The 27,944-nt window shown below is 42.1% G+C and overlaps 1 protein-coding gene across 2 annotated transcripts in view; it reads left to right on the top strand.

The window, feature by feature from the left end:
• Positions 1-27,537, top strand: part of TRERF1 (transcriptional regulating factor 1) — a 105,190-nt gene extending 77,653 nt beyond the window's left edge. The window contains exons 4-17 of one of the 2 annotated variants that reach the window (XM_075088992.1): positions 2,627-4,282; positions 4,901-4,950; positions 5,730-5,880; positions 6,817-7,065; positions 10,541-10,910; positions 11,492-11,552; positions 12,314-12,453; positions 13,185-13,288; positions 14,483-14,558; positions 20,917-21,005; positions 21,843-21,956; positions 22,764-22,952; positions 23,349-23,557; positions 24,214-27,537. In XM_075088992.1, coding sequence (XP_074945093.1) covers positions 2,894-4,282; positions 4,901-4,950; positions 5,730-5,880; positions 6,817-7,065; positions 10,541-10,910; positions 11,492-11,552; positions 12,314-12,453; positions 13,185-13,288; positions 14,483-14,558; positions 20,917-21,005; positions 21,843-21,956; positions 22,764-22,952; positions 23,349-23,557; positions 24,214-24,535 — 3,513 coding nt within the window. In that variant the 5' untranslated portion in view covers positions 2,627-2,893 and the 3' untranslated portion in view covers positions 24,536-27,537. Of the gene's footprint in view, positions 1-2,626; positions 4,283-4,900; positions 4,951-5,729; positions 5,881-6,816; positions 7,066-10,540; positions 10,911-11,491; positions 11,553-12,313; positions 12,454-13,184; positions 13,289-14,482; positions 14,559-20,916; positions 21,006-21,842; positions 21,957-22,763; positions 22,953-23,348; positions 23,558-24,213 lie in introns of those variants that run through there. The other variant, XM_075088993.1, reaches the window with a different exon arrangement.
• Positions 27,538-27,944: the final 407 nt, after the last annotated feature.

Here is a 27,944-nt window from a genome sequence, read left to right as displayed (position 1 = left end):
TACAAATATTTCTGTGTAACTGTGACAATAACCCTGTAATCTACCTAACAGAGAGCAGTATGTCCCATCTCCCAAACTGGAGGTTAGTTGAGGATGCTGGAGCTACTGGAGAGGAAATTTCTATCAGCATTTTTTTCTTCTGAGAGAGGGGAATAGAGAGGTTTGTGTTAATGCCTCAGGTAGAAAACATTCTTGACTGTTTTCCTGTACCCTGAGAACTGTGACAGGTAACCCCCAGGTGAAAGGGTGCAGTAAGGGGAATTTGGTTCATGCCCAAGGGCTGACATTTTCCCTGGTGACCACAGAGTAGCTGTGGCTGCTGGTACAGATGGTAGCATCTGCTACTGTAGTGCTCCTGCTTGTGGGAAGAGTAGGGGGTCAGCGGCCTGGCTGGCCACATGGTCCATTTTTATATCAAAATCATGTTGTTTGCTGCCTTGAGAATAAGTGCTCTTACTCTCCTTACTCCTGAAATTCTTGCAATATTTTAATTGTCTCCTGGAGACATTTATTCTTGCTCACTGGCTTGTATCGCTATTATTTCTTGTCCTTTGACCAATGCTTGTCACTTCAAACTTTAAAAAGAAGGGCCAAACCCAAGGAACTTGGTGTAAATTACAACAGTGTAAATAGATGAAATGGGACATACCTCCTATACAAGGTGTATCGACAGATCCGACAGTGCCCTTTTTTTCATGGGAAGATGTGTTCACAGCATCTTGGCTGAGCTTTCGTAACTTAGCTCGCATAAGAGGAGATGCATGTTCCTGTGTAGGATCCCCCTCTTCCTCTAAAAGTTGATGGCCTTTCAGTGTGAAATACCACACAGTGTTTATTTTTATACCCTTTGAACATTTTGTGGAGGCTTTGTTTAGTTTCCCTTCATAATTTTTAATAGGAAGTCTTTGATGTTGGGTTGTGGCTGAAAAATCTTATTGGCAGGCTGACCATTCATTGTTGACTCCTATCTTTTTTAAATTGTGGATCTATAAATATCTGGAAGGGAGTGTGTTCAGAGAAACTATGAAGCAATGTATATTTCTGGAAAGGGGAAATAAACTTGCAATTTTGCTCAGCCATTATTTGTCACGTGAAAATGTTACATGCTAATGGCTGCAGATGGCTTATACAAGAACTGTACACACTGAAAGCCCTCTTCATTGGGAGCCATGGTTTTCTGTCATATATTATGCTAGAACGGAAAAGGGGGTTTTTTTGGTTTGGTGTTTTGCCTGCAGCTATGTATTACCCTTATTTGCTGTTGCTAGCACAGACCTTGTTAATATGCATCTGTCAATGGTTAAAATTTTCTCCGTCAGTGACTTTGCATTTATCCATCTAGATCAAGGATTCTCCTAAGTTCAAAAAGGTAAGGACATCAGTATTCAGGAATCTTTGGTGGAAAGCATTACATTTAGAAAGGCAAATGTGAAGGAGGCAGAGTTAAGGTTGGGGTCTAATACTTTTGTGCTCTTGTTAAAGTTCAGAATCAACTTCTATGTTTAAATGTATTTATGTGTGCATAGGCATGTTGTACCTCTGTGCATGTGTGTGATTGTAGACACAGTGATTGCTTCATACTGTGGAATAGTGAAACAACCCAATAATGCGTCTATGTATTTTGTTTTATTCATCAAAAACAGTACAGACATCTGTAAAGTGTTACTTTGAATTACAGTTTATACAGTAAAAATGATAAAAGGTTGCATTCAGTATAAATCAGTCTGTTAAAATAATGCAAAGCAAAGAGGGAAGGGTGAGAGGGTAGAACAGAAGATGGAGTTGAGCGCTCCCAATGTAAGGTAAGTGATCAGCAAGTATTTCCATGAACAGGTTTAGTCTTAGCGTTAATCAGATTCCACACAGATGTAGCAAACAAATCTGTGTGCACAGATGCAGTTGGGTAGCTATGCCTGTGATTTGGGGTTGGGCGGGGGTTGTGTGGTTTTCGTTTTCTCCTTGTCACAGCAATGAGCATTAGTGTAGCATCTTATTCTTCGGTGATGCTCTGCTTTCATACTACCAGTGGACACCTCCTGTAGATACCTGGAAGTCATGAGAAGCCGTGGAAGGCTCAGTGCAAATCCCAGATTGCAATTAACTTTTCTGTGTCCCCTTTTAGATGTTGATACCTAAGTACAGTCAGCTTTGTTCAAAGCCATGGTTTTCTTTTGCCCACCTTTTCAGGCTTTTGTTTAGGTACCTCTGGTGTCCGCAGTACTTGATTTTGTGTTATAAAATGGGCATGTTGTTTCCGACAAGAAGGCTGTAACACCAGGAAGATGACTTGGCTTGACAGTCAACTGTCCGGCTAAAAGTAGTCATGAGAGAGCAGTATGTGGCTAGCTAAAACTGCTTGAATATTCATACGCTTTAGGGGAAAAAACAGCTTTGAAGAATAAGCCTTTATTGGTTTGGCAAAATGATTTTATCAGAGCACTAGAGAAGAGGCAGGATAATGGGATGAGATGAAGTAATCTAACTGCTCTGGAATATCCCAGCTGCTACAATTTTGCATCTGATTATGTTTTTCAAACTAGGAGATTTTACAGTTTCCTTTGAGGCAATATCAATAACCGTTTATGCAGAAAGCCAGCACTTACCTTGTCTTTCTCTTACTCCACAGGTGCCTGGCACACTGAACCTATCGATCTGTGTAGGATTTGTGCTGTGGTCCATTTATTGAAGATGTGAAGCAACGTCGAGTCTGAGATTGGAATTACTGACAGACTGGAGGAAATCTTAGTCCTTGTGATGCACATGGACATGCTGAATTATAAGTAATTCCAGCTTCTTTTCCCCTCTCCTCCCTTCCCCTCACTCAGCTATCTCAGGGTTCATAGAGATTTCAATGGTTCGCGTGCCTGTAAGTTTGGAATAGAAGTGACCAAAAATGGGGGACCAGCAATTGTATAAAACTAACCATACTGCCAACAGCAATGAGAACTTGTACTACCAACAACACCAAATGAACTCCCTTCCATCTCTAAATCACAGCTACGGGACGTCTGTTATGGATGCTCCCCAGGTGTCCCCTCTCTCCCCCCAGTTTCCCCAAGATTCAAGAGACAGTATAGCTTTGCCTGTAGGTACAAAAAGTCTTGGGACAATCGATACATCTAGACAAACCGGTTGGACACATTCTGGCTCAGGAAACCATGTCCCAGTGAGGAACAACTTGAGTAATCAAAGCGCAATGTGGAGCCCCCTCGGGCAGGGGGAGTCCCACGACGGATACCAATATTCTTACTCTCAACCCAGTGAAAATCGATCGCAAAAAATTACCAGTGGTGTCCTGCATAAATTGGACTCCTTTACACAAGTATTTGCTAACCAAAATCTGAGAATTCAAGTCAATAACATGGCTCAGGTTTTGCACAGCGAGTCTTCGATGGTGGATAATTCTGGTGACAGTGCACTCAGGCAGCTGCTGTCCCAGAAGCCAGTGGTTGAGCAACAGCCTGTAACTTCCAGTGTACAGAGATATCAACCAGTGCCACAGCAAACACACCAGAATTTTGCAAGCACACAGCAAAAGCAACAAATGCAAGTCATGCAGCACCAACAGTTGTACTATGACTACCAGCAGCATTTGTCGCAAATGCAGATGCATTCTGCATTTCAGCAAGGACAGGCGCATGTTCAACAAATGCAGTCCACGCAGCTCTTACCGCAACAGATGCAACACTTGCAGCAGACTCAATACTACGCTCAGCCGCAGCAGGGACATCAGCGGCTCTCGATACAGGAGATCCAGCAGCAGCAGCAACAGCCAACTCGGCAGCAGCCGCAGCGGCAGTGTCCAATGCAAATAGCTCAGTATTACCAAACGCAACCTGTCATGCAGCAGTTACAGCAACAGCAGCAACAGATGCAATTACCACTTCCTCCATATCACAGGGAACCCGATCCAAAGACTATGCATGAACCACACCAGTACCCTCAGGATCCAAGTCATCCTGTGCAGCTTATCCAGCTGGGAGCAGTACCTCAGTATTGCTACCAAGATCCACATGAACAGTACAGGCACTTGTACCCGCAGAGTTTACTGCAGCAGCAGCAGCAGCAAGATCAGCAGAAGCAATACCTGAGCGAGAGCAGAGCGCCGTCTCTGAATTCCCACGTTGGCCTCACTCCACCAGAGACTACGGAGGATCCTGCACGGCAGGAGATAAATTCTGTAGGTAATGCTGTCCCTCATCGAACACTTTTGCCACCCTCGGGAGTTCATCTGAACAACAAAAGCTCTCAGCAAGACTCTCCCAGCGCTGCATGGCCTCAGGTAGGTAATATTTTAGATCTGTCTTCAGCCAAACTTGTTTTGCAGGAGAGTAGCAAGGTGTGGAAATAAAATGGTTGCAGGAGAGCCAGAAGGTTAGGATGTGAGCGGTGGGCGTCGCTGGGATGTTTCGGGGAACTGCGTTAACAGACTTCTGTCTACATCACTGGGTTGGCTTTGGGCCAGGCCGGTAGCAGCACAGAGCTACTGCTGCTGCGGGGCTGCTGCTGCTTCCCTCACGAGAGGCTTTGAAAAGTTCTGCCTTGGTTTCTGGGGGGGAGGAACCCAGTTGCAACAAAGTGGTCTTGCTAATTTTTCAACGCCTGAGGGCTTGATTGTTCAGGAAGAGTTAGTCAACTGTTTCCAAAAGGAACACCCGTGGGTCAGAGCAAAGGCTTCAAACAGCAGGTGTGTGTAAGAAAACTTGCACTAGCCATGCTCACAGAGGCAGCAATTTGGTAGAGACGTATAAGGCTCTCAACTCAGAGGCTTTTAATATCAGTAGAATCATATGCAAAATGCAAACATAATGCTGTGAGTATCCCCATTTATGCCTTAGTATTTCCTGAAAAACTCCTTTCTCTTCTTTTCCCACTCTTTTCCCTTCTCCTCCTTTGATAGCAGGTGCAACTGTCAGACGGCAGACTGCAGCCGCTGTCCCCAGAACAAAGGTATTTCTAAAAGATTTTTTTTTTTTCTTTTAAATTTAAATGTGAGAAATACAAAGGGCTGCTGCAGTTTAGAGGGAGGGGAGTGTGCTCTGGGTAGGTAATAGTTGTTGCTCTTCTAGAAACATCTTTAGTTTTGTGCTTTGTGAATTTAAGTTTGTGTGTTTTCCACCCTCCCCACCAGCAATAAAATGAAATAAATGTTTTGTCTTTCAAAAAAAGAAAGGGAAAAAAAAAGGAACCAAGGAAGCAGCAAAAGGAGGGAAGCAGTTTGCTCTCAGTGTTGCATTTGTAAGAGAAGGCGCGATATGTGGTTTGGATTTGTATCTCTGGCAGCAGGGATCTTCTGTTTTTCTTAAGGTCTCACCTCAGAAGGGCTGAGGTGTCCTCCAGCACAGTTGACTACCATAAGTAGGGGGGCATTGTGTCCAAGTACTTGATAACTGCTGTCATGAGTGGGGAAATGTAGGTCTGTCATGAGTGGGGAAATGTAGGTCTGTCATGATAGATCTCGTGGGTTCTCAGACTTCTCCATACTGTGGACCACGTTTTGATGAGCAAGTCCTACTCAAAACTCCTCCCCATTTTGGGAGCAGCTGATCTAGGTTGTTGCCCATGTATTCCACAGCACTCACTCCATGCTTAGTCGTGGCTTCATAACCATCTAGCTGTAAAATTTTATGGACTTCCTTGACTAAACAGCATCCTCTGCCACAAAGGGAACATGCCAAACTAATATCTTTTCTTCTGTTCCATGCTAAAAAAAATGAAAATAAAAATAGTGGCCAGAACAGAGAAACACTTCCTGAGAGAGCTGATGCGAAGAACAAGCTAATGTGTTCAATATGCTTGAAGGAGTTCAAGAGCTTGCCTGCTCTGAATGGTCACATGAGGTCACACGGAGGAGTAAGAGCATCTCCTAACTTCAAACAGGTAGCAGTTTGTTTTGCTTCAGTATTTGGATCTCTCCTCTCTGTGTTGACGTTTGCTTGCTTTGCCATGCTTTGCTTTGCTGTCAAAACTTGTTCTTCTCAGCGCTGTTTTGTTATGTCATACCCTGTGTAAGTAGAAGTGCACATAATTCTTCTAGTTTGTAGGTCAGAAGTCTTGCTTTAAAGTCAGAGGCAGTGGTGGAGGACAGAATAGCGTTTGTCCCTCTCTAGCTGCATGTTACAAAAGCCCCCTACAAAGTCATGTCAGGAGCATCTAAATTTTTCTTACCCTCATGTTTGTTTATTATATTAGAAATATCAGGAACATCAAGTCTTCCTTACTTTCATTTGGACTACTTGGATGACTAAGGGATGTTTACTGGAAGCCTTCCCAGGCTTTAATCGAAGGGGCAGGATTGTTGAATCTTTGACAGCTTTTTCCCCAGTGTTTTACTTCTATAGGTATCAACAAATGTCAAACCGAAAACGTGGGTTTGAATTGTTCTGCATAAAAATAATTTGCCCCATCAGTCAGTCTTTCTTTGGTCTGATACTTTAGAAATTCTGTCCTAATGGGGAATACCACAGGAAGGCAAAGAGCTACCAGAGTTACACCATCTGTGTCTTTGTTTTTAGGTGGGTGGTGGAGATTTCTGTCTTTCTAGTGATAAAAAGCACGTGTTTGTCTCCCCTCCTGCAAGATATCTTGTAAAGATGCTTAATGTGGTTATTTATCACCGAGTCTGAATCCTATGTAGGAGTCATAAGTAATCTGCCAACTTCGTTCAAGGCAAATGAAGAGTCCAAGAAGCAACGCTGTTGTGTGCTTTGTAACCCTGGCCACTTCTTTTCAGCCACGGTGCATACATTGCGTAGTGTATCGATCCACAAGTAGCCCTCCCTCACTCGGGCTGAAAGCCTTTAATTGTCTGTACAGGATGAAGGAGAGAAACCACCACAGCAGCCGCTACCTAAAGAGGTGGATAGCCTCGTGCCCATCGTCATGCCAGTGTCTGTCCCTGTAAAGCTTCTGTCACCCGAGCCCAGCACGCAGCCCTCTGCCAGCACTGCCACAGTCAAAGACAAGCCTGCCAACTCTGTGTCAGATGATGAGATGCCTGTTCTCGTGAAGATGACTTACTCTCCACCGTGCAGTCCAAAAGTGGCCAACCCCTGCTCATCCTCTGTGAGTGCTGCGTTTCTTGCCACTAACTGTGCTGTGCTTGTTAAATCCCTTTGCTTATAGTGCTGCTGCTTTTTGAAATGTCTGTAGTTTAGAATGTTTTCTGGAATCTTAATGATGCCTAATAAACAAAAAAGGCCTGTAGCATCATAGCTTTTCTTCCTCAGTCATGTGAAAATATTAATTTTCCCTTTGCTGGGGAGTCAAGACCTCAGCTGAAAATAAATCATTTGAAATTGGAATGTGATATTCTTTTATCCCACTAGAACAAAGGGATTTAGTATCTCTCTACTGTTTCTGTTTTTTCCTTTTCAGGCTGCTTTGTTTCTATGTTATTGCTTAAATTCAGCAGTTTTATTTCTTCCTGTTTTTTAAAGTCAGATATATGTGCTTCTCATTTCAGCCAAAGACAGGCAGGCACTGTGCGGTGCTTGAAGTGTGTGCTCTAAGCCAACATGAAGCTTGCCGACTCAGAGTTGTGCAATGAAGTCATTTTTCCCTTTCCCTCTGCATGCATCAGATCTAAGGGTTAATCACTGGGAATTCTGATACAGGAAAAACAGCTATGCTTAGTGCTTTCATTTTGGTCATAAAACTGAAATTGTCAGGCAGAACAGGGAATTGATGAATACTTGAACGAGATCTGAGAAATACTCTTTATTGTTTTCCTGAAAGAGTCCTGGAGCAAGCAGTATTTATTTCATGTTCCAGTGTAGGAGTAGATTCTACTTGTTCCTTCAAATCCATGCTTGCAGACTACGCCATGATAAGAGATTACTGGGGAGGATAAGTACTGTATAGTGTTATCTGTATAATGCAGAGAAATACTCCTGTGAATTCCCCCCGCCCCTTCTCCTTATGAGGCTGGTGGCCAAATGAGGGGACAGCGTATACCATCATGGGTGCCTCCTTATAGCATTTGTATATTTAGCACCCACATCCCAGCCCTTCAGTCAGACATCCACAGTAATTTTAAATATATACAAAATCTTTTACACTTTTCCTTTCAGACAGAGGTTTTACATGTAAACTTTCACTTTACTGTGGAAGCCAGCATCTCTCAATACTTAGTTTGTAACTCAGCAGTACAATTTTTCTTTTCTATTTCTAGTTTCTGCAGAGAAAAGGGACAGTCTTTTCTGAATCCTTGAGCTCTGAGTGGGAGATCTTCTCCAGAGACATCAGAGTAGGTGGCTTGGGCTTGTGTATTTCTGCAGCGTATGTAAAGTGACTGTGATTAAATCTGCCAGTGTTTGGCTAAATGCACATTCATTCACTCAAAATTATGCTTGCAGTCTTTGTTATTGCCCAGGCAAACTAAACCCATGCAGCTTCCTCTCTGGGTCCTATCTTTTGTATAAGCAGTAGCATTGGAAACATTCAAAGATCAAAGATCTACAGTTCCCTCTTCTTCTATAAAGAGATTGTGCCATTGGAGACTTTTTTTTTTAATACCAAAGAACTGGAGCTGTGTTGCATTTATTTATACTGTGCTTTGAACTGTCCAGAAAAGCTCCCACAAAGCTCATGGAATCAGTAAAATCAAACAGCAAAAGGAAACTAAATATTCAGCAAGGCTACAGGATGGTGAGCTGAATGTAGCAGTCAAGTGAGGTCCATCAAGATCTACCCAGAGTGGATTTATCAAAGTGCAGCAGCAGGGCCCACAAGGATGCATTCAGTCTTGGATAATGGGAATCAGTTCCTGGAGCTTCAGAGAAGTGTTGGGGTGATTCTGCATTGAGAGCCCATGGACATCACAATATCCTTGACTATAAAATGTAATCATTTTTGAAAGTAATGTTAGCATAACCACACGGAGGCTTAAGGAATACTGTAGGTGAAGCAGCATGGGAGATGGAGGTGTATAAGGCTTCTAAGATGTTGTCTTGGATGGTTAGTTTGCTTTACACTAGTGAGAACGAAATACCAGCTCTTTCACATTTAAAGAGCAGAACAAAATGAGCCCTTAATCAAAGACTAGGATCCACCCTTCTGGGTTTTTTTTTTTAGGTTTTGGTTTGTTTGGGGTTTTTTCCTTGAGTTTAGGGTTTTTTCCCCTTTCTCCTTTTTGAACGCTAAATGTTCACCATCATTATGGACTGTGCCTGTGGTTACAGGTAACCCTCATCTTTTCACTGTTCTGAATGTCCATTATCAACAAAATTCTCTGTAAAGCTGCATTTTTTCCTGAAAAAGGCAAACTCTTCCAAAACTTAATTCTTTTGGAGAGAAAAAAATGTCAACAGCTGTTGGAGAGGATACAGCCATGATCTAACAGAGAGGACAGGACCTTTGTAATCAAAAACATTTCCACAAGCTGGAACATATTAACATGACGGATAAAGGGTGATGGTGGTAATGCTCCTTTAACATGGTTTTTATTGAGTGAATGTGATTCTCAAGAACCACCCGTGGTGTAAAGATGTATGTTGTCTAAACATACATTGTAGTAATTTACTTCATGTAGTAGTAGAATTTACCAGATGATGCAGACATTCTGGAGTAACCCTATCTGTCAAAAATTTTCTCTCACTTTCCAAGTTTATCCTAAAGATGATCTACAAGCTGAACACCTGAAAGCAGTATATTTAATACTGTGCTTATCTCCCAGCTTCTGTGTGTTCTTAAAGCACAACCTGAGAGCCTGTTTCGTCCCACCTTACCCCCACTCCCCAGAAATCCAGATTCCAGGTTTGCACAAATTCTGTGCCTTCTGCTTCTGTGGACTTCAGGGATTTATTGTTAAATGATTTTTAACATTCAAATTCTGGAATTCTAGGCATGCTACAGTGTGTGTGAATTTACCAAATGGTCATCTACTATGCTTTTTCCTCCAAGGAAAGAGGAGAGAGTTAAGTTCAGGATTTGTTGCAGCTGGACTGTACTCAAGCTGATGGGAATGTAGTGATAAGAGGCAAAGAATTTGAATTTATTACATTTTTTCTTCCTTTCCTGCTGCTGAGTACTGCAGTAATTTCACTGAGCTCATGTGTCCTTCCTAGTCAAACAAGATAAATGCATTGGAAAACATCTCATATGAAGTTTCTAATAAACTGTGACTTGGAAATGAAGTAACTCCCAACAGCGCACGCGTGTGTTTGGTGCAAGTAGAAGTGACCAGGGTGTTTGGCTGGAGCTGAAGAAGAGTGTGGGAGACTCACAGCCTGGGACAGCTGTTCTCTGCGCCTTCAAAAGCTGGCAGCAGCCTCCCTATGGCTGTGCCTGTGGCTCAGCCCTGCCTTGACCCAGAGGGCTTGCTGAGGGAGGTGAGGGTAATCTGTCCTGGTTTTTCTCACTCCCCTGAGGTTTCTGTGTAGCACCAGATACTGTACTGACCAGGCTTATTATGGTGGTACCTGAACAACTGCCTGGTGGTAACAGCTTTTCTGTGGCTGTTGCCCTAAGCTGTAGGGAACTGTGTGCAAACCACATTTAAGCATGCCTAAATACTAAAGTTTTGTGTGTTTTCATTTAGGAAATTAGCAAAAAACCTCATCAAAGTGCTGTAAAATTGGAAGAAAACTTCAAACCATTGCAGGACAAGAAGAAGTATCGGCACAGGCCTGAACCTCTCTTCATACCTCCTCCTTCCTTCAACTTCAGCATGTCCCACTCCGGTGCCACTCTGTACCAGAGTCAGCTTCGCTCTCCCCGTGTTCTTGGAGATCATCTGCTAGACCGGACGCATGAGCTCCCCCCCTACACTCCGCCACCGATGCTTAGTCCAGTTCGGCAAGGGTCTGGTCTCTTCAGCAGCGTTATTACATCATCTCATAGCACCTCGCATACTCAGCTGCCACTTACTCCACTGACACCTACTCCACGGGTTCTCCTGTGTCGGTCCAGTAAGTGTTACATTTATAACATGGTGGTACCTAGTAAATACCACTGTTCTCTCTTCTGGTGTTACCACATTGATGATTTTCATGTGTGCTCACATGCATGCCTGGTCCTGCTACTTCACAGGAAAAGTCCATCTTTATCAGGGTTTTGCCTTGGATGTTGCAGAGGTGGTTTAAAGCATAAAGTGAGTAAGGCTGTGATCTTTCAGTGTGGTCTGCCTCAAGAAAGGTCCACCATGCCTCTTGCTATATCTGGGCCTTCTGAAGTGGAGGGAAAAGACCTGGTTTGAGACATGGGGTTCATTTTCAGTATTTGTTGTTCAGTGCTTCACAAGAAAAGGTGTCTATTCACGTGATCAGGGCAGTAAAAACCTCTGCAGGTTAGGATGTTTCTGCTACCTCTAACAATTTAGGCTGTTTCTGTCTAAATATTGATAAAGGGTAGTTTTTGCTTAATCGACTGGAGTAATGTTGGTGTTAATAGGGAGGTGGCAATGCAGCCTGTGAGGTGGAGCGTGAGCAGCAATACAGTTGTTACCAAAACACCCTTTTAAACTCAAACTCAAACCCAATCTCTGTTTCAGATAGTATTGATGGAAGTGTCATTCCTGTGACGCCAGGGCCTGGAGAACAGACCGTTGAACCGTAAGAAAAACAATATTGTTTTTGACACTGCTTTTATAGACTGGTCCTGCCTAGAGCATGTGGTCTGAAGTGTTTTGAACTGGGCAGGTAGTGTTCAATTGCCTGAAATCATGTTGGGCTGGATGCGTTTAAGGTTGCTCTGGATGGTGGCTGACGACACTGGGAGCAACATGGCTGTGGGAGACACAGATGTCATGGCTCAAAAAATGCTAGAAGAGACCCAGTGGGAGCCACTGAAGGTGAAAAAGGGGTTAGTGATGGCTGGGAAGAGGGCTGTGAGGAGAATGTATGCCAATCCTACATTACTCATATATATATTACCTGTGGAGCTTTGGAGGGTGTTACCTGGTAGATTCCTCAGGGCAGTCTGCAGATAGGATTGTCCCTCAGCAGTAATTACTCTTTCTGCTCTCTGCTGAAGAGTGTTCATCCCTATGGAACAGAAAGTTATTGTTTCAGGCATCTAGCCTCTTTGCTAGTCAGCATGCATATTAGGCTAGCTTGGGTTACCCCAAGTGTGATATCTCAGTATGGTTTAAATTGTGTATTGAAATTTTAGGTTCCCCCAAGAGATAAGTTCTCTCTAATACTCATAGTACTTATCCCACTGAGAGTAAAGCATTGCGTAAAGCAATCTGACACGACTTCCTGCCACTCCAGTGTCATAAAAGTTTTGTTGGAAAAAAGTGAACACTACAGTGACTTCTGTTTTCTCTGCATATTGTGTAGTTGAATACTTATTTATTTATTTGTCTTTACAGACGAATCAATATTGGGTCCAGGTTCCAGGCTGATATTCCTGAGCTGCAGGACAGATTGCTAATGGAGAAAGATGTGCACAAGGCTACTTTGGTTTGGAAACCATGGCCAGAACTGGAAAACAAAGTCTTCCAACAAAGAGGTACAATGATTTCCCATTTTAGAAGTTCGTACATCACCCTGTGCCTGTTGAAATTCACATTGATTCGTCATGTGTATACTGTACAGAATGTTCAAGGGAGTTATTAATTACTGAGAATGCAGAGCAAGAGACCCGAACTGCATGTTACAGATTCAGAATAACAGCATTATATTGTGGTACTGAAAGCAAAGTCTGGATGAACTGTTTCGTGGCAGACAAGGGTGGGAAAGATCATTGCTGGGAGGTGTTTTTTTGGGTACTGAACTGCCCAGTAAGGGCAGAGATCACAGATGAGAGAGAGCTGATGGCTCGTGGGCCTGTCCTGTGACCATAACTGAGAGGAAATGTGATGGGCTCAGTGGCTTCTACCAGTCCTGAGCAGAGTTTTGTTCCTGCTTCCAGCATGATTCATTTCTGTTTCTCTACCCTGGCTGGAGCCTTCTTGGCACAGCAGCAACACCACTGGCCTGTGCAAGCCACTGCCTCACAGCCAGACCTCTGCCTCTCTGCGGTAGCCTGTCCCACCCCAAGGACATACCCTGCAAATCCCATCACATCCCCTCCTCAGTGAGTGATCCCAAAATGAGGAGGGGAGGTGCTGGGAAGAGAGAGTATGAAAGCTCTTGCCCTGAACTACGTTGTCTTTGAGTGGCATTACAGAATCCTTGGCTCTGGATATTTGACTGACAGGCTACTGTACTAGCAGTAAAATGTTGACTTGTTTCTGACAGTGGAAGACCTTTTAAATATGAGCTGTTCCAGTGTGTTACCTGGTGGAGGAACTAACTCAGAATATGCTTTGCACTCTCTCTTTGAGGCGAAAGGAGATATTATGGTAAGATAAGAAGCTGAAAGGGGAGATATGATCCTCTTCTGCAGATAAATTAGCATGCTTTATTAAATGGATTTAGATATGGTTATATAAAAAAGAGATTTCTGATTGATTAGCAGCGATGCTTTAAACATCCTGTAACATTTTTGGGGAATGACTTTTCCCTTTCATTCTGTAATAAATTTAAATTTCAAAGCAGTCCCTCTCTGAAGGCTTACTGTATATTTCATATAGATAAGATTACTTAGTTTATAGCCTTGGGGCTTTGAATGTCTCCCAGTGCTTGCTCCAGCCCTGATATTTCACAAGCTTTCTATTTGGTCACAGATAGCTTAGTCCTCTCCTAGCCCTTATAAAAACTCTTTTTTTGTAGCAGCAATCACATCTGCTTATTTGTTCAGAACTGTGAGGTAATTGCACACAGTTCTCATATAAATAATGCATTTCAAATATTTGCATTAGTTTAGTGTTGGGAATGTTATTAACTAGGGCAAAACATCCATTTTGCCCAGTGTTAGGGAAAGGCAAGCCCTGCACCAGTTCCTGGAAAGCCAATTTAAAACAAAATGCAACAGAACACAGGGCTGGAATGAATTTCACAGGATTGTCTAATACAGTGGTTTTTAGCTTGTGTCCCAGTTTCCTTAGGCTTTGTTAGCTGTGTCTGAGACAGGTGACTGAACTTAACTGTCAGGATGTGAAATGTTCTATACAGGGGGGTCTGCATTGTCACGGGAAAAATTTTAGGGATCCACAAATCATCTATACCCCTGATCCAAAGGAAGATTAACTATACTTGCTGTCATTCCTGACAGATCCTGACCTAAACAGATATTCTAAAAGACTTCATGGTATAAATATTAATGCTATCAAACCAACCATTAAATATTAGTATTAATTAACACTATCAAATCGAACACCGTAAGCATATTTGTGTGTGGCAAGCGGAAGGGAGGGAAGAGCTGGAAGTTGCTAAGTAATAGCCACATTTGTGCGAAGTAAGGCAGGACAGGTGTGCATTAGGTGCTCTTCTGTGAGGTACAGTGTTAATGGGCCTTGGAATAATTTGATGTGATTTTGTATGACAGAAAAAAGAAAATTAATTCATATCCTCCTACCAAATAGTCTTCAAAATGCAGTTGTATACAGTAGCTGACTGCATTTGCTAATTCTGCTTTTCCGTGCTTTTTCATTTAGGTTGCTCTTGAGAAGCTGCTATTGAGAAAGCCAGTGAGATTGAAGTGTCATCCTTTGGCAAATTACCACTACGCCGGTAGGTTCCCTCACGATCTCTGTATCTGCTGTTTTATAAAGAGTCCAAGGCTGGCATCCTAGGCTGGAGCACGAGATCACGCTGCACTCTCTGCTGTCTGCTGCAGGGATGGCAGCCTCTGATAGAGAGGTGATGTGGACAGTGCTGAGTGGTACTTCCAGAGGGTTTTGTTACAAGTTTGGCAGTTTTTCACCTGTCTGACAATGTACAAGAACTTTGCACCCATGTTGCTCTGTAGGGTTCTACAGATTTAAAATAGCCTTTAGTCACTTTTTTCCTCTTTTAAACTAAATTTTAATTTGTTGATCTCTTTTTAAAATTTCTGCTATTAGTAGATTATAATTTACTAGTGGTAAGGTCTTCATTTTCTGGTATGTAAACGTCTGCCATCATGTCTTCCTTTTCTGAGGTGATGGTGCATGATAAATGAATATTATAATCATGAGCATCCTTCCAAAGAGGCAGGGCTGTAACTCTCGCTAGTGTATTAGTACTGAATACAGAGCCTCTCTTTGCATGGATCTAGCCGAATAAAACCAGGTCTGGGATGGTGACTTCTTGAACAAACACAGCAAGAACTATGTGTTGGTGATGAAGCAGAAGTGCCCTGTGAAATACATGAGGTGGTGTTAAGCCACTGGACTTATGTCACCTAAGAATAGGTGGCAATGTCCCTCCTCTGCAGCCCTCCATGTTATTGCTTAATGCTTCATAGTGGCTAACAACTGCTTGGGCAAACAGAATAGGGTTTTACATAAGAGATTTAAGAATTTATCTCCAGTTCAGGCTCAAAAGGAAATAAGCCAAGAATCTTCTGCTGGTCAGAGAGTCAATCACAATGTCCAGGGTCATATACTCACTTCCAGTTATGGTCATTGTGCCACATAAGTATAGAAGCAAGCTACTTCCTGGATGTGGCAGCTCAGTGGAAAGATTCCCAAGTAACAAGGACTCTTTTGTAAAGCAGCTCCTTAACCCCTTGGCCTGACAACAAGAACAGAAACATGTTTGATGGCAGTTGATAATGAGAGTGAGTAAAGGTGAAGATCAGGTTTTCAGTTGTGGCTGGGGGAGATGCCTAGTGCCTTTGATAACAGTTCTGGTGCAGTCCAAAGGGTAGGCATGGGAGTGGATGGAGGAGGAGGACGTCAGCCAGAAGCTTTGACCAGGGTCTCTTGTCTGAAGAGATGACACCAAGTCATACAAGTGAGACAGTCCACGGCATGAGAGCCGGAAGATGAGGAGATATCCGAGCAGCCTCTTCTTTGGTGGGTGATCTAATTAGCAAAGCAGATAAGAAATTTCTGGCTGTGTGGCAGAGGAGGAACAACAGTCTTTACTGAAGCAACTTCACAGTAGTTTCAAAAAGTGTTTTACTGCGATGCAGGGAGGAGCCAGGAGAGACTGATTGTTTAATCTTTCACATGAGATGATCCTAATCCTTGTTAGCTAGCACTGAGACCTGTGGACATCAGTGTATCCCTATTTCTTAAGCAGGAAAGGAAGTTTGATTCTGCTTATCACAGCATGAAACAAAATCTCACCAGTCTGGATTTAAGTACTGCAAAATAACAAGACGAAGCATTACTTACTAATGCTCTTGAATGCAACACATGATTGCAACTTACATTGACAGCCATGCTCTAGCACCATGCAGCAGCTCTTGAATAACAGTTCATTTGTGGTTGATAATCAACCACTCAAGGCATATGGGAATTTCTTACACTCTAGTGCATGAATAGCTTAATATAACTCCAAGTGGCATTTGTTTGGGTTAACTCTTTGGACTTCATGCTCCCTACTCAGAAATCACAGCTCTCAGGCACCGCCACATTTGAAGGTTGAATAGACCAAAACAGAGCATGGCACTGACTCACAAGAATTAACTGATACCACAAACAATAAATAGCCAAACTCATCCTTAGCATTGCCCTCGAATGAGGGTACAAGCGAATACCTCACCTTTGAAACCTGTCAGTTTGTGAGAGAAGCAAGTTCTAAAACTTGAGGCTTTTCTGTTGTCTGCCAAGAGAGATGGGCATGCTGACCCAGGGCTGCTTGGAAGAACACCTTAATCTCTCTGTCCTAATGCTTTGCCATCTGTTAAGATGGCGTTTTAGGGAAGAGAGAGGGAACACATACCTAATACAAGAGGAGTGCTGTTGCAAATGCTTGAATTGTTTTCATTTGAACAATGGAATTGTTCAGGTCTGAAGCTTTCCTGCAGTGATGAATGCAAGAGAGATGGTCTCTGTAATAATGTGCTTCAGGCAATCTGAAAACTTCTTGTACATACCATGATAGGGTATGGATCAGACCCACCGTATGCTGTAGGTAATGGATTTGAGCCACCTCCTTGGGTGTAGGTGTAGCCCCCTTGAAACCCACAGATTGAGGCCAAAGTCCCCACATTTGTCGAAGATATTTATTGTGAGTTAATCAGTGCAAAACCAGTATGGCAGATGAAACAAAATGTAGAATAAGTGTCTAAATGTAAAGATAAGCTTTAAAATTTGATCCGTATTCCAAAGTCCAAAATTCTTTCTTGCTGCATTGCAGATATCTCTCTCTACGCGTTCTCTATATCTCCCTCAAGCTAACAAGAGCAAAAGCGGTTTCCCAGCAACCAGAGTTAAAAACAGCTTTTCTTCTGTTTCTTTTCCTACACAGGATTTATTCTATTAATTAGGTTACTTCCAATTAACCTGCATAATCTTATAAGGGTCTCTGCTAATACCACAGCTATTGGGGAAACTCTGTAAGGCCTGAACCCTCCATAGGTGTACAATAAAATTAGTTCATGGAAATGATGATTATTAGTATTTTCAGGAGGGTGGGGTAGAGGCAGGAGAGCATGACTGAAGAGGTTTGCTGAAAACTAAAATCTCTCCTTTGGTGTTGTCTTGCTTTTTAAAGTTGTCCTTTGGCATAGTAGAGCAGGCTCCTAGACTGAATCAGTGCATTTACCCCTGCCCAAAGGGAGGGTAAATGCAAATCACTGGCAAGTTGTGTAAGAAGGGAATGATGCTGGTTCAGGGTGGGAAAGATGGCAAGGCAGTGTGTCAGCAAAAAGAACTTTGTGTGATAACAGAATAAATAAAACTTGTGGCTTGAAGCCAGTGCCCATCTCTGATGCTCAAGAGAGCTTTAGTGTAAATCTCTGTGGAAATAACGCATGCACACTTATATCCAGTACTGGAAAAGCCTGCCGAAAACAGGTTGCAGAAAAGTTAATTTTGTAGTTTTCAGCATATGACAGAGTGGTGAGATACCCACTCTAAGCTTGTGAGCCTGGGAGTTGAAACTGAAAAGTAAAACATTTGCAATTAATAAAAAAGACATGTATATATATACACACACACATACATATATATATATATTTTATAGACATAAGTAACCTGTAGAGTTCAATACCATACATGGTGCCAAGCCCAAGTTAATTAAATTCAGTGCAGAGGCAAGCATTTCTATGGAGAATGGTAACATTCACAGGAATATTAGGGATTTCTTTTTATAAAAGTTTTAGATGTTTCAGAAACTCTCAGACTGAAGTAGAATCTTCTCATAGTGCCAGCCATTTCAAAGACATCCGCTTTATGGCTTCTTGTATATCCTTCCTTTAATGTATGTAATGCTGCCCACTCTTACAAACAGGACACTGCTTTGATGCAGTAGAGCAATCCTATGTTCCTTCTGTTTGACTAATACTGAGGAAGCACAAATTCATTTCAATTTAAAAGTTGATTTCATATTTTCATGGGCAGTTAGGCTGGTGAAGCGAACACAGAATAGCAATATTTGGAGGCGTTATATACAGCTTCCATTAAATGAACAGAAAGCACTTTGTGCGTATTGCACATTGCTACAGTCTCTGTCTACGTGTGACCTCTATCACAAAGGATTTAAGTGTCTTACCTCAAGCCATGGAAATGAAGAGTTGCAAAAGGACCTTATAAGAGTTACCGTCTGGAGAACAAAATGATAGATGAACTTCTGCGCAGCTGAATGTAAAGTGCCGTATAGGGCAATAAGCAATACAAGCTTTACATATAAAATTATGAGCTCTGTGGTGATACTTCTCAATTAAAGTGAGACCTTGGGATTATAATGTGAGTTCTGTGAAAGCATCAGCTCTGGATTTTTCAACAGCTAAGAAAAAATCCCAAGTCAAATGTTAAGAGGATAGAGAGCATGGTGATGCCGCTGTACAAGTCTGTGGATTGCTTGTATCATCATCGTAGAATCATAATGTCCTGAGTTGGAAGGGACCCACAAGGATCATCAAGTCCAACTCCTGTCCCTGTGCAGGATAACCCCAAATTCACACCATATCTCTGAGGGCATTGTCCAAGTGCTTCTTGAATATCGTCAGGCTTGGTGCCCTGACTACCTCTCTGGGGAACCTGATCCAGTGCTCTACCACCCTCTGGGTGAAGAACCTTTTCCTAATATCCAACCTAAACCTCCCCTGGCTCATTTTCATGCCGTTCCCTCAGGTCCTGTCATTGGCCACCAGAGAGGAGAGATCAGTGCCTGCCCCTCCGCCTCCCCTTGTGAGGAAGCTGCAGACTGTGATGAGGTCTGCTCTCAGTCTCCTCTTCTCCAGGCTGAACAAACCAAGTGACTTGAGCCGCTCCTCATACGGTTTCTCCTCTAAACTCTTCACCAACTTCGTGGCCCTTCTCTGGACACTCTCTAGTAGCTTTATATCCTTAATGTACTGTGGCACCCAAAATCACACACAGTACTTGAGGTGAGGCTGCAACAGTGCAGAGCAGAGTGGGACAATCACCTCCCTTGACAGGCTAGCAACTCAGTGCTTGATACAGCCCAGGACGCCTTTGGCGCCATTGGCTCCCAGGGCACACTGTTGGCTCATGTTCAACTTGCCATTGACCATAACCCCCAGGTCTCTCTCTGCAGAGCTGCTCTCCAGCCTCTCATTCCCCAGTCTGTATGTACATCCAGAGTTGCCATGCCCCAAGTGTAAAATCTGGCACTTGCTCTTGTTAAACTTCATACAGTTGGTGATTGCCCGGCTCTCCAGTCTGTCCAGACCCCTTTGCAGGGCCTCTCTGCCCTTGAGAGTGTCAACAGCTCCTCCCAATTTTGTGTCATCAGCAAACTTAATTAGTATTCCTTCAAGTCCTGCATCCAAGTCATTTACAAAGAGATGAAAGAGTACTGGCCCCAAGATGGATCCCTGTGGAACCCACCAGTGACTGGTCGCCAGCCCAGTGTAACCCCATGTACTGTAACCCTTTGAGCCCGACCCATCAGCCAATTGCTCACTCACTGCATTATGTGTTTATCCAGCTGTATGCTGGCATTTTGACCAGGAGGATACCGTGAGAGACAGTATTGAAAGCTTTACTGAAATCCAAAAAGATCACATCAGCTGGCTATCCTTGGTTAGCTAGGTGGGTAACCTTGTCATAGAAGGAAATCAGTTTGTTAGGCAGGACTTTCCCCTCGTGAACCCGTGGTGGCTGGGACCAATGACTGTGTTGTCCTTCATATGTTTTTCAATAACTCCCAGAATATTCTTCTTCATAATTTTAGTAGGCACAGAATTGAGACTGATGGGCCTATAGTTACCAGGGTCATCCCTGTTGCCCTTCTTGATGATTGGGACAACGTTTGCCAGCTTTCAGTCAACTGGGAGCTCTCCAGATTCCTAAGATCATTGAATATATATGAATATGTTGACTATTATGTCCCCTTCTGGTCCCTTTGTCTCTATAAGAATGTTTTAGTACTGAAGAAGGTTCAGAGAGGGACAGCAGTAATGACTAAAGGTGTGGGAGTGACAGAAAGGACATGCAATCCTGAACTGCATCGAGATGGTAGTTAAAATTGAAGAATGAAGGGTCATCTGGTGAAGCTACTGGGAGCCAGGAAACAAAGAAAAGGAGGTGGTTCTTCGTGCGGAGGGTCTTACTCGTCTGTGAAGCTCTTCAGTAAAGGATGTTTGGGGTACAAGAATTTTAACTGGTTGCAAGGAAGAGTGGGTCGGTGTTCACAAGGATAGTTACTAAACAAGCAAGTTGCAACAGACTCAGGAAATCCCCTGTGCCGAAAGTGGTCAGAGGTTAGGAAAAATTAGGGAGAGGCATTGTGTTTGCTTGCCCTGATCTTACTGTTTCCTAGGCAACTGCCCGTGACCGCTGCTGGAGACCAAATACGGGTTAGACAGACTCGAGGTCTCAAGTCAGTAGAGCCATGCCTGTATTTGGGTAGCAGCAATCACTTGCATGTGCTTGAGGTTGCCCAGTTTTTGTTTTCAGCTACTACATCAACACAAAGCTGGTGGGTTTTTAATCATTTATAATAAGTTCACTCTTTTTTTTTTTATAAGGCTCTGACAAATGGACGCATCACGAAAGGAGGCTGTTCAAAGAGGCATTGTCCACCTACAGCAAAGATTTCATATTTGTACAGAAAATGGTAAGGTTATTTCTGTTCTGTCAATTGTTTTTTTTCCTGTTTGCTGCATTCTGTTCCCCTTCATTTTCTCTCCAATGCCAGACAAGGTCATTTCAGTCATGGAGCCAGCAGTGGTTACAAGAACACCGTTAGGAGTGGTATATTCCATTCGGTGTACCTATGCATGCAACTGCAGCACCAGTAAAAACGAGTTAAAAATAAATAAATAAAACCCGTTCCTTTCGTTATTATGTGTAAAAGTTTCCACCCTGGAATCCCAAGTCATGGCACTCCATGTGTGGGACAAGTACAGTGCACCGCTATCATCTCTGTGTTCTCTGGCAGTTTGTTAAAAGGTACCTGAGTCACTGGTGTTGAGCCTTGCACCAGGAAGGGTTGAAACCTGTTAACAAAGAGAGAACGCATTTGGGCTTAGTTTTCATGTTCTGCCACAAGGCAGAAAAGACAATGTGTATACATCTCAGGGAAGAATACCTTACTTTTTAGCTCAAATGTTGAAGAACATTTGGGTTTAGGGGAACCAAGACTTTATTCCTAGATTTCTCAGTGGTATTGTACATTTGTGCTACAAAAATCTATTCTCAGTCACTTTCTGACTAAAGCCTAGGGAATCCCGGAGAAATGTACTGAAGCTGAAGTAGTCAACACAAATTTGACTGAAAAACAGTAACTAAAAAAAATTATTCTACAAGAGTATTCCTGTTGTAGTCAAACTGTCTTTTTTTCTCCATTTGAATGTTTGAGAAATAAAGCCCGTCTCTCGGAATATATTAAAATTGTGTTGAATGAAAGCAAAAAACTGAGATTGGACTATTTTCTGCAATTACTTAACTACAGGTTAAGTCCAAGACGGTTGCACAATGTGTGGAATACTATTATACCTGGAAGAAGATCTTGCGTTTGGGACGGAAACACAGAACACGTTTAGAGAAGAAAAGAGAGGAATGCCTGGTAAGTCTAAAAGAATATGAGAAAGTTTAACACTTGATAATTTTTATGTTCATCCAGTTTTGAGGAGGAAGTTGAACTAGATGACATAGATCTCTTCCGACTGAAATTATTCCGTAATTCTAAATTACGTTCTTCATGAGCCTTCAGTGATCTCAGTTACACCAAGATTTTGTGTTCCTGGACTGTAATGGGATAAAAGTGTTTTGACTAGTGCATTATCTAACTCTAGTTCAGCAATTACGGTTTTTGCTACTGATGAAGCAGGTAAACCGCTGTAAATTATTCCTGTGCCTGTGTCTGTGTGTGCTCCTAAAGGCTGCTCTAGTACAAATACGATTTATGCAGACTGGCAATGCAATTCTTTGTGTGCAAGGTCTGCGTTATGGGTAGTCCAGGTAGTCTTAAGAGAATGTGGGGTTTGGCAGGGTTTTGGGGGGTTTGTTTGGTTTTGGTTGTTTTTCAATAAGTAATTTAATTTGTCTGTGAAGATAGTGTAGATCACCATTCTAACAGCTGGGGGAGAGTATTGCACCTTGGCACCTGTAGATTCTTGGAGTCACGGCTCTGTAATACAGATGAAGGGTGGTTTGAGTGCTGCAGTGAAGCTTCATGAGCTGTAGCTTGTCCATTAAGGGGTGGTAGATCCAGCAAGATCAGAAGTTCATTCAGGATGGGAAGAAATACTGAAACCTGGAAGCAGGCTTTGACTAAACAGCATGCTGTTCTGGTACTGACTATGTCCTACTATCCAGTACTGTCTGTCTTGACCATACTTCTAGTATTTCTTAAATGCACCGTCTATTTCAGACAAGTGGAGAAGACGAAGTGTTAGAGGAAGATGAGGAGATTGAAGAAGACAGAAAGGAAGAAAGGGAAATGCAGAAGTCTCCTGACCCACCAGCTATCCCTCTTGTTGGACCTATAGATCTGCCTGCCCTTCAGAGTCTTTCACTTTCTTCGTCCTCCTTCATCTGTGAAATGCCAAACTGTGGCGCTGTACGTGTGTCTGGTATCTTTAATAGCAGGGGCGGGGTGCGGTGTATACTAGTGAATTGTGATTTTGGAAATCAGGGTTCTAGACTCTTCCTGGCCCATGATATCTCATTAATATCTTTGGAAAAATCATTTTGTCTGCTTTTAATTCCCACCTCATAAAATATTGACAGTATGCTGACCTGTACATAAAATTGAATCCTGAGACATTGTGTCAATTAGCAATACTATATGGTAACAGCCCTGATTACCTTTTTGTTTTACAAGTGTAATAATAGGATAGCTCACTGGTTTGTTTTATTATGACTAAGTTTCTTTAACTGTAGAGGGATATAACTGAGAGTAAGCAGCATTTGACTAGGTAGATTGTGCATATTATCTTTTTTTACTCCCTATCAGGTGTTCAGTTCCCGACAAGCACTCAACGGCCATGCTCGCATTCATGGTGGTACGAATCAGGTGACAAAAACACGATGCACCATTCCAGGCACTAAGCAGAAATCTGGTACGCAGAGCGGATACTGCTCCATCAAGAGTTCACCTGCCCACAGCACAACAAGCGGTGAGACCGACCCAACAACAATTTTTCCTTGCAAGGAGTGTGGCAAGTAAGTGAATATGACTGTATGCAGTGTCGCATCACATTTGCCTATTTATATTCCAGATGAAGTGTGTTGTGACAAACTCTTTCTTTTGCTCTGATGGTCTCAAAAGAAGTTGCCCTGTAGAGGACGTGTCCTCCTACCAAAACCTTCAGAGGTTGGTTCGCGTGACATTTTGGATGCTTCCCCTGCAGTATTTACTCCAATATTCCTGAATCCATTTACCTGCTAGAATTTCTACATCTGACAGTCTGGCTTCCTGCTTCATCACAGACTTGCATGTGACAGTGGGCAACTTGTTCTGTGTTTCTGTGCTTGAGTTTGTCCATCCTAATGTGGGATTCCTTGACTTGCTCCCTCTTGTGCAAGACTGTTGTGAAACTAAGTACGGGGAGAATTAGAATGTGCATAGATGCTGAAGCAAATGTGGGAGCTACAAAATACCTCCCGTAGAGTCAGAGTAGGCCATTTTGATACTGTCAGGATGTATAAATCTGATAGTCTGTCCCTGAAATTCTCACCATGGCATTGCAGACTTCACTGACTTCTATTTCAGGACAAGGAAGCAAATGTACTGATAGGTTGTTGAGTCTTTTTTGGCTCACTTCATCAAAAGCAATGCATTTTTAACTGATTTTTTTTTTTTTCCCTTTAAACCTTAGGGTGTTTTTCAAAATCAAAAGCCGCAATGCTCATATGAAGACTCACAGACAACAAGAAGAACAGCAAAGGCAGAAGGCTCAGAAAGCTGCTGTGGCAGCAGAAATGGCAGCCACTATTGCGAGAACTACTGGGCCAGTTGGGCATAGTTTGATCCCTTTGGATCACATGAGTTTGGTTAAACATGTTGAAAATGTCGGTGACATTGATGACGATGTTGTTCAGGAGCTGGGTGATGTCATGGAAGAGAATGAAGTAATGGATGCTGACCTTTTGTTGGATGATGAAGATGCAGATCTACTGCAGGATGATGCTGAGTTGTAAATAAAGTTGTTTGATAAAGACAGCTACTGAGCACACCCTGAACGGATCAGTCAGGAAGCCTGGACTGCTTGTTTATTCCCCACTGATTGTAAACTACCTGTTGAAAATGATAATTCTTTTATCCAGGTCTAGACAAAAAAGAAATTGCTTTTTTCCCTTTTTTTAATTAATTTGTGTTTTGGGGGGAAAAATAAATAATTGGTACAAATATTCTTACAAGTTGTTTTTATCTGAGCTTATTTTGCTGATAACTTCCAAGGCCAGATTTAATATGGATTACTACCAGGTGACTACCAGATTTAATCACAAAAGTTCATGGTTCTGCTGTCACTTCCTTCCAGACAATCAGGTAGGATCTTTAGTCTTTAACTCTTCCAAGTTCCATTTTAGCCCAGTTACAAGAATAATCTTCACGTGCTTCTGATGGAACTTTTTTTTTTTGCCTGTACTTGGATCTCTTCCAGCATCTTCTAGAGACTGTCATCTCTGTTAAGGAGATGATTACATTCTTTGTCTTTGCGCTGTCATTTTAAGGGAGGTGGAAGGAAAAAAAAATCTGATTAACTGTGAAATAATTATGGGAGTGACTATATCATCTGTAGTATTGCAGTACTTTTTCAGTTCTGTCTTGCCTTAATGCATACATGTTAGGCAGTTCGTAAAAGCATTGGTTATACTGTATGTTTTAGAGCTTCCATTTTAGCAAGGTTTTGATCTGCTGATTTTAAAATTACCTAATTCAAGGGTTGAAGAAAGAAGATCATCATACTGTGGCTCACATCATCTGATGGAAACACTGAATCAGGAACACTGCCTTGGTAATCAGATTGCACTGGAAATATATTTTTGCTGTGACAATAAATCACACTGTTGAATAGCCATTGCAGTGGTTTTAGGAGAGTGTATGCTCAAGCAATGCAGGAGCTTGCTCTCTCACCAGGCCAATGCAGGGACACGTTCCTGCCCGTGGAACAGAGACTGAGGGAATATATGCCTTCAGCACATGTTAGTTATTACTGGTAGGTGCGAAATGTTATTGTCTATTCTTCTTGCCATTTTCAGTCCCCCTCATTCCATCAAACTCAAATGTTGTTTATTTACTAAAATGTACTCCAAAGGTGAGTTGATGTTGCTGTTTAATTACCAATTCTCCGCCCTTAGGTTCAGATCTACATGCTGGATATCTAACACCATTTATATAAATTAGATTTGGTTCTCTAAGTGAATAGGATCTCAAAGGAATTGTACCTTGCAGCATTAAAGAATTAAGGAAGAATTGGGGTTAGGCTGAGTGGACTTCTAACTACAGCATATGAATACTGATTTTAGAGCTTTCACAGGTAGCAGCACTGATTTTCTTGTGAATTTTGCACAGTAGAAGAGTATTGCTAACTTTATAAAATGTTTTATAAGACTGATTTCAGATCTTCCAGATTTCAGGGTTGTTTGGTGTTTTTTATGGGTTGCATTTTGTTTCGTTGGGGTTTTTTTGCCACATTCCTAACATCTTAAGTGGAATCTGAGAGATGGTAGATCTTATTTTCTACTGTCTTTCTTCTTTGTATAACTATGCAAAATGAGGGTAAACCATGGCACTTTTGTATAGGAGTACCAGACCACACAAGTTCAAAGCCAGCGGGACTCCTTGGCAGAGAGGTGCCTTCTCTGTCAAAGCCAAATACATGAAGCCAAATGACCTGAAGTTTCTACTTAGGGTCGAATGTTCTGATACTAAAGAACAACCCTTCAGGAGAATGGAAGTCACTTCTTAGTTTCAGGTTAGTGAAGTTCGTGCGTACGTGGTTTGTTTTAGTGTTTTTTGGGGGTTGTTCCAGGGTGGGTTGTTTTTTTTTTTTTAGTTGGTGTTGACCAGCGGGTGGAATTTCACTCCCTCTGCTGCATAAGGGATGATGTTCTCAATTACCTAAACCTGTGCATTTCAGGAGACCAGGCAGCAGCCACATTTTCTTTCCCGAACTGCCAGGCAGCATGCTTCCCAGCAGTTCCTGTCTGTGCTGTGCCATGCTACTTTTACAGGGGCCATGGAACCCAGGTTCAACAGACTGGGCTTTCAGCTGTGTGCTGCCAACTAGATCCACTAATCATAAATTTTGTAGCTTGTGCAAGACTCAGTTGTTTGCAAAGTGGAGGCTTTTTGTGAGCAGTAACTTATATTGGCTTTTAGGAGCCTGTCTTACAAACAACGGGGCAGAGTCTACTCTTTCTCTTCCAAACTTGTATCATTTTGAACTTTTAAGGACCTTTCTGAGAAAGGCTGCTACACTGGAAAATGGAAACATGTTTTCAGATTCCCCTTTTAATGGTGGAAAAAAATTGCGTGTTTAAGCAAAGCGGTAATTTAAGTCAGTGAGAGTTCTGCTTGAAGAACAAGAGTGAAATATAGTAGGAACTTGTGGGCCTGATTCTGAAGAGCAGCTCTATATTGAAGAATTTGCAGTGGAACTTTTCAAGCAACAATGGGACAGGTATCTGTGCTAAACCTAGTATATATAAATATATATATATACATACATACGCCTGGTTCTATAACATTAATCAGGTGCTGTTTTATTGTACAGCCAAAAAGATAACAGAACAATAACCAAAGAAGTTATTCGTAAAGGAAAAAGAAGTGCACATTTCTTAAGCAGTACATGATTTAGGCCTCAGACATTGACTTCATTATTATTCAGTGTTGCATTGGCTGATGTTAAACATGCTGTTCTCCCTATTTGTACATACGTTGGATGTAGGTTTATTTCCAAAAAGTTGTTTTCTTGCTGATGGTTGATGATGGAAAACTGTTCACTATTGAACTTAGTCCTCTTTGATAAAATCTGTACATATAGAAAACATATTTTATGAGAAAGATCTTATTTTCAATATTTAACTGTTATTTTATTAGCAGATGGTTGTAAATATTTTAGGTGCTTTAGTGTAAAAAAGCAGACTGTAATTTTAGGTGGCAGAGGAAGTAAAATAAAAAATATACCTTTCTGATCTATGCTGTTTTCAGGTTCCTGCTGTTAGCATTTGACTTGCGCATAGCTTAATTTCAAGTTACTGCCTACCTGGATTTGTGTATTAGGATGGCTTAGTGGCATGGATTAGTACTTGTTTATTCCCTCCCCTTTAAATATTTGGACTGATCAGAACCTCTGTTACAGTATTAAGTGCTATTTATATGTGTAAAAAAGAAACGGGTTTATATGACATTTCCAGTCATTTTTATACTTGGTTGAAATATAGTTGGTGGGGTTTGCTAACAGGCTGTATACTTTATTGTTTTTATTTTTGAGGGGGAGGAGTTTGAAAACTATGTTCACGTGTAATTGTTTTTCAAAGGATTCCTGAATCGTTGGGGGGAGGAGTAAAAAAAGTATTCACCTCTATACATTGGGTGGACATG

This window comes from Phalacrocorax aristotelis, chromosome 3, assembly GCF_949628215.1.
Source record: "Phalacrocorax aristotelis chromosome 3, bGulAri2.1, whole genome shotgun sequence".
In the NCBI taxonomy this organism is placed as follows: domain Eukaryota; kingdom Metazoa; phylum Chordata; class Aves; order Suliformes; family Phalacrocoracidae; genus Phalacrocorax; species Phalacrocorax aristotelis.
Note: the sequence above shows the minus strand (reverse complement) of the source record. Positions and strands in the feature narration are given on the sequence as shown.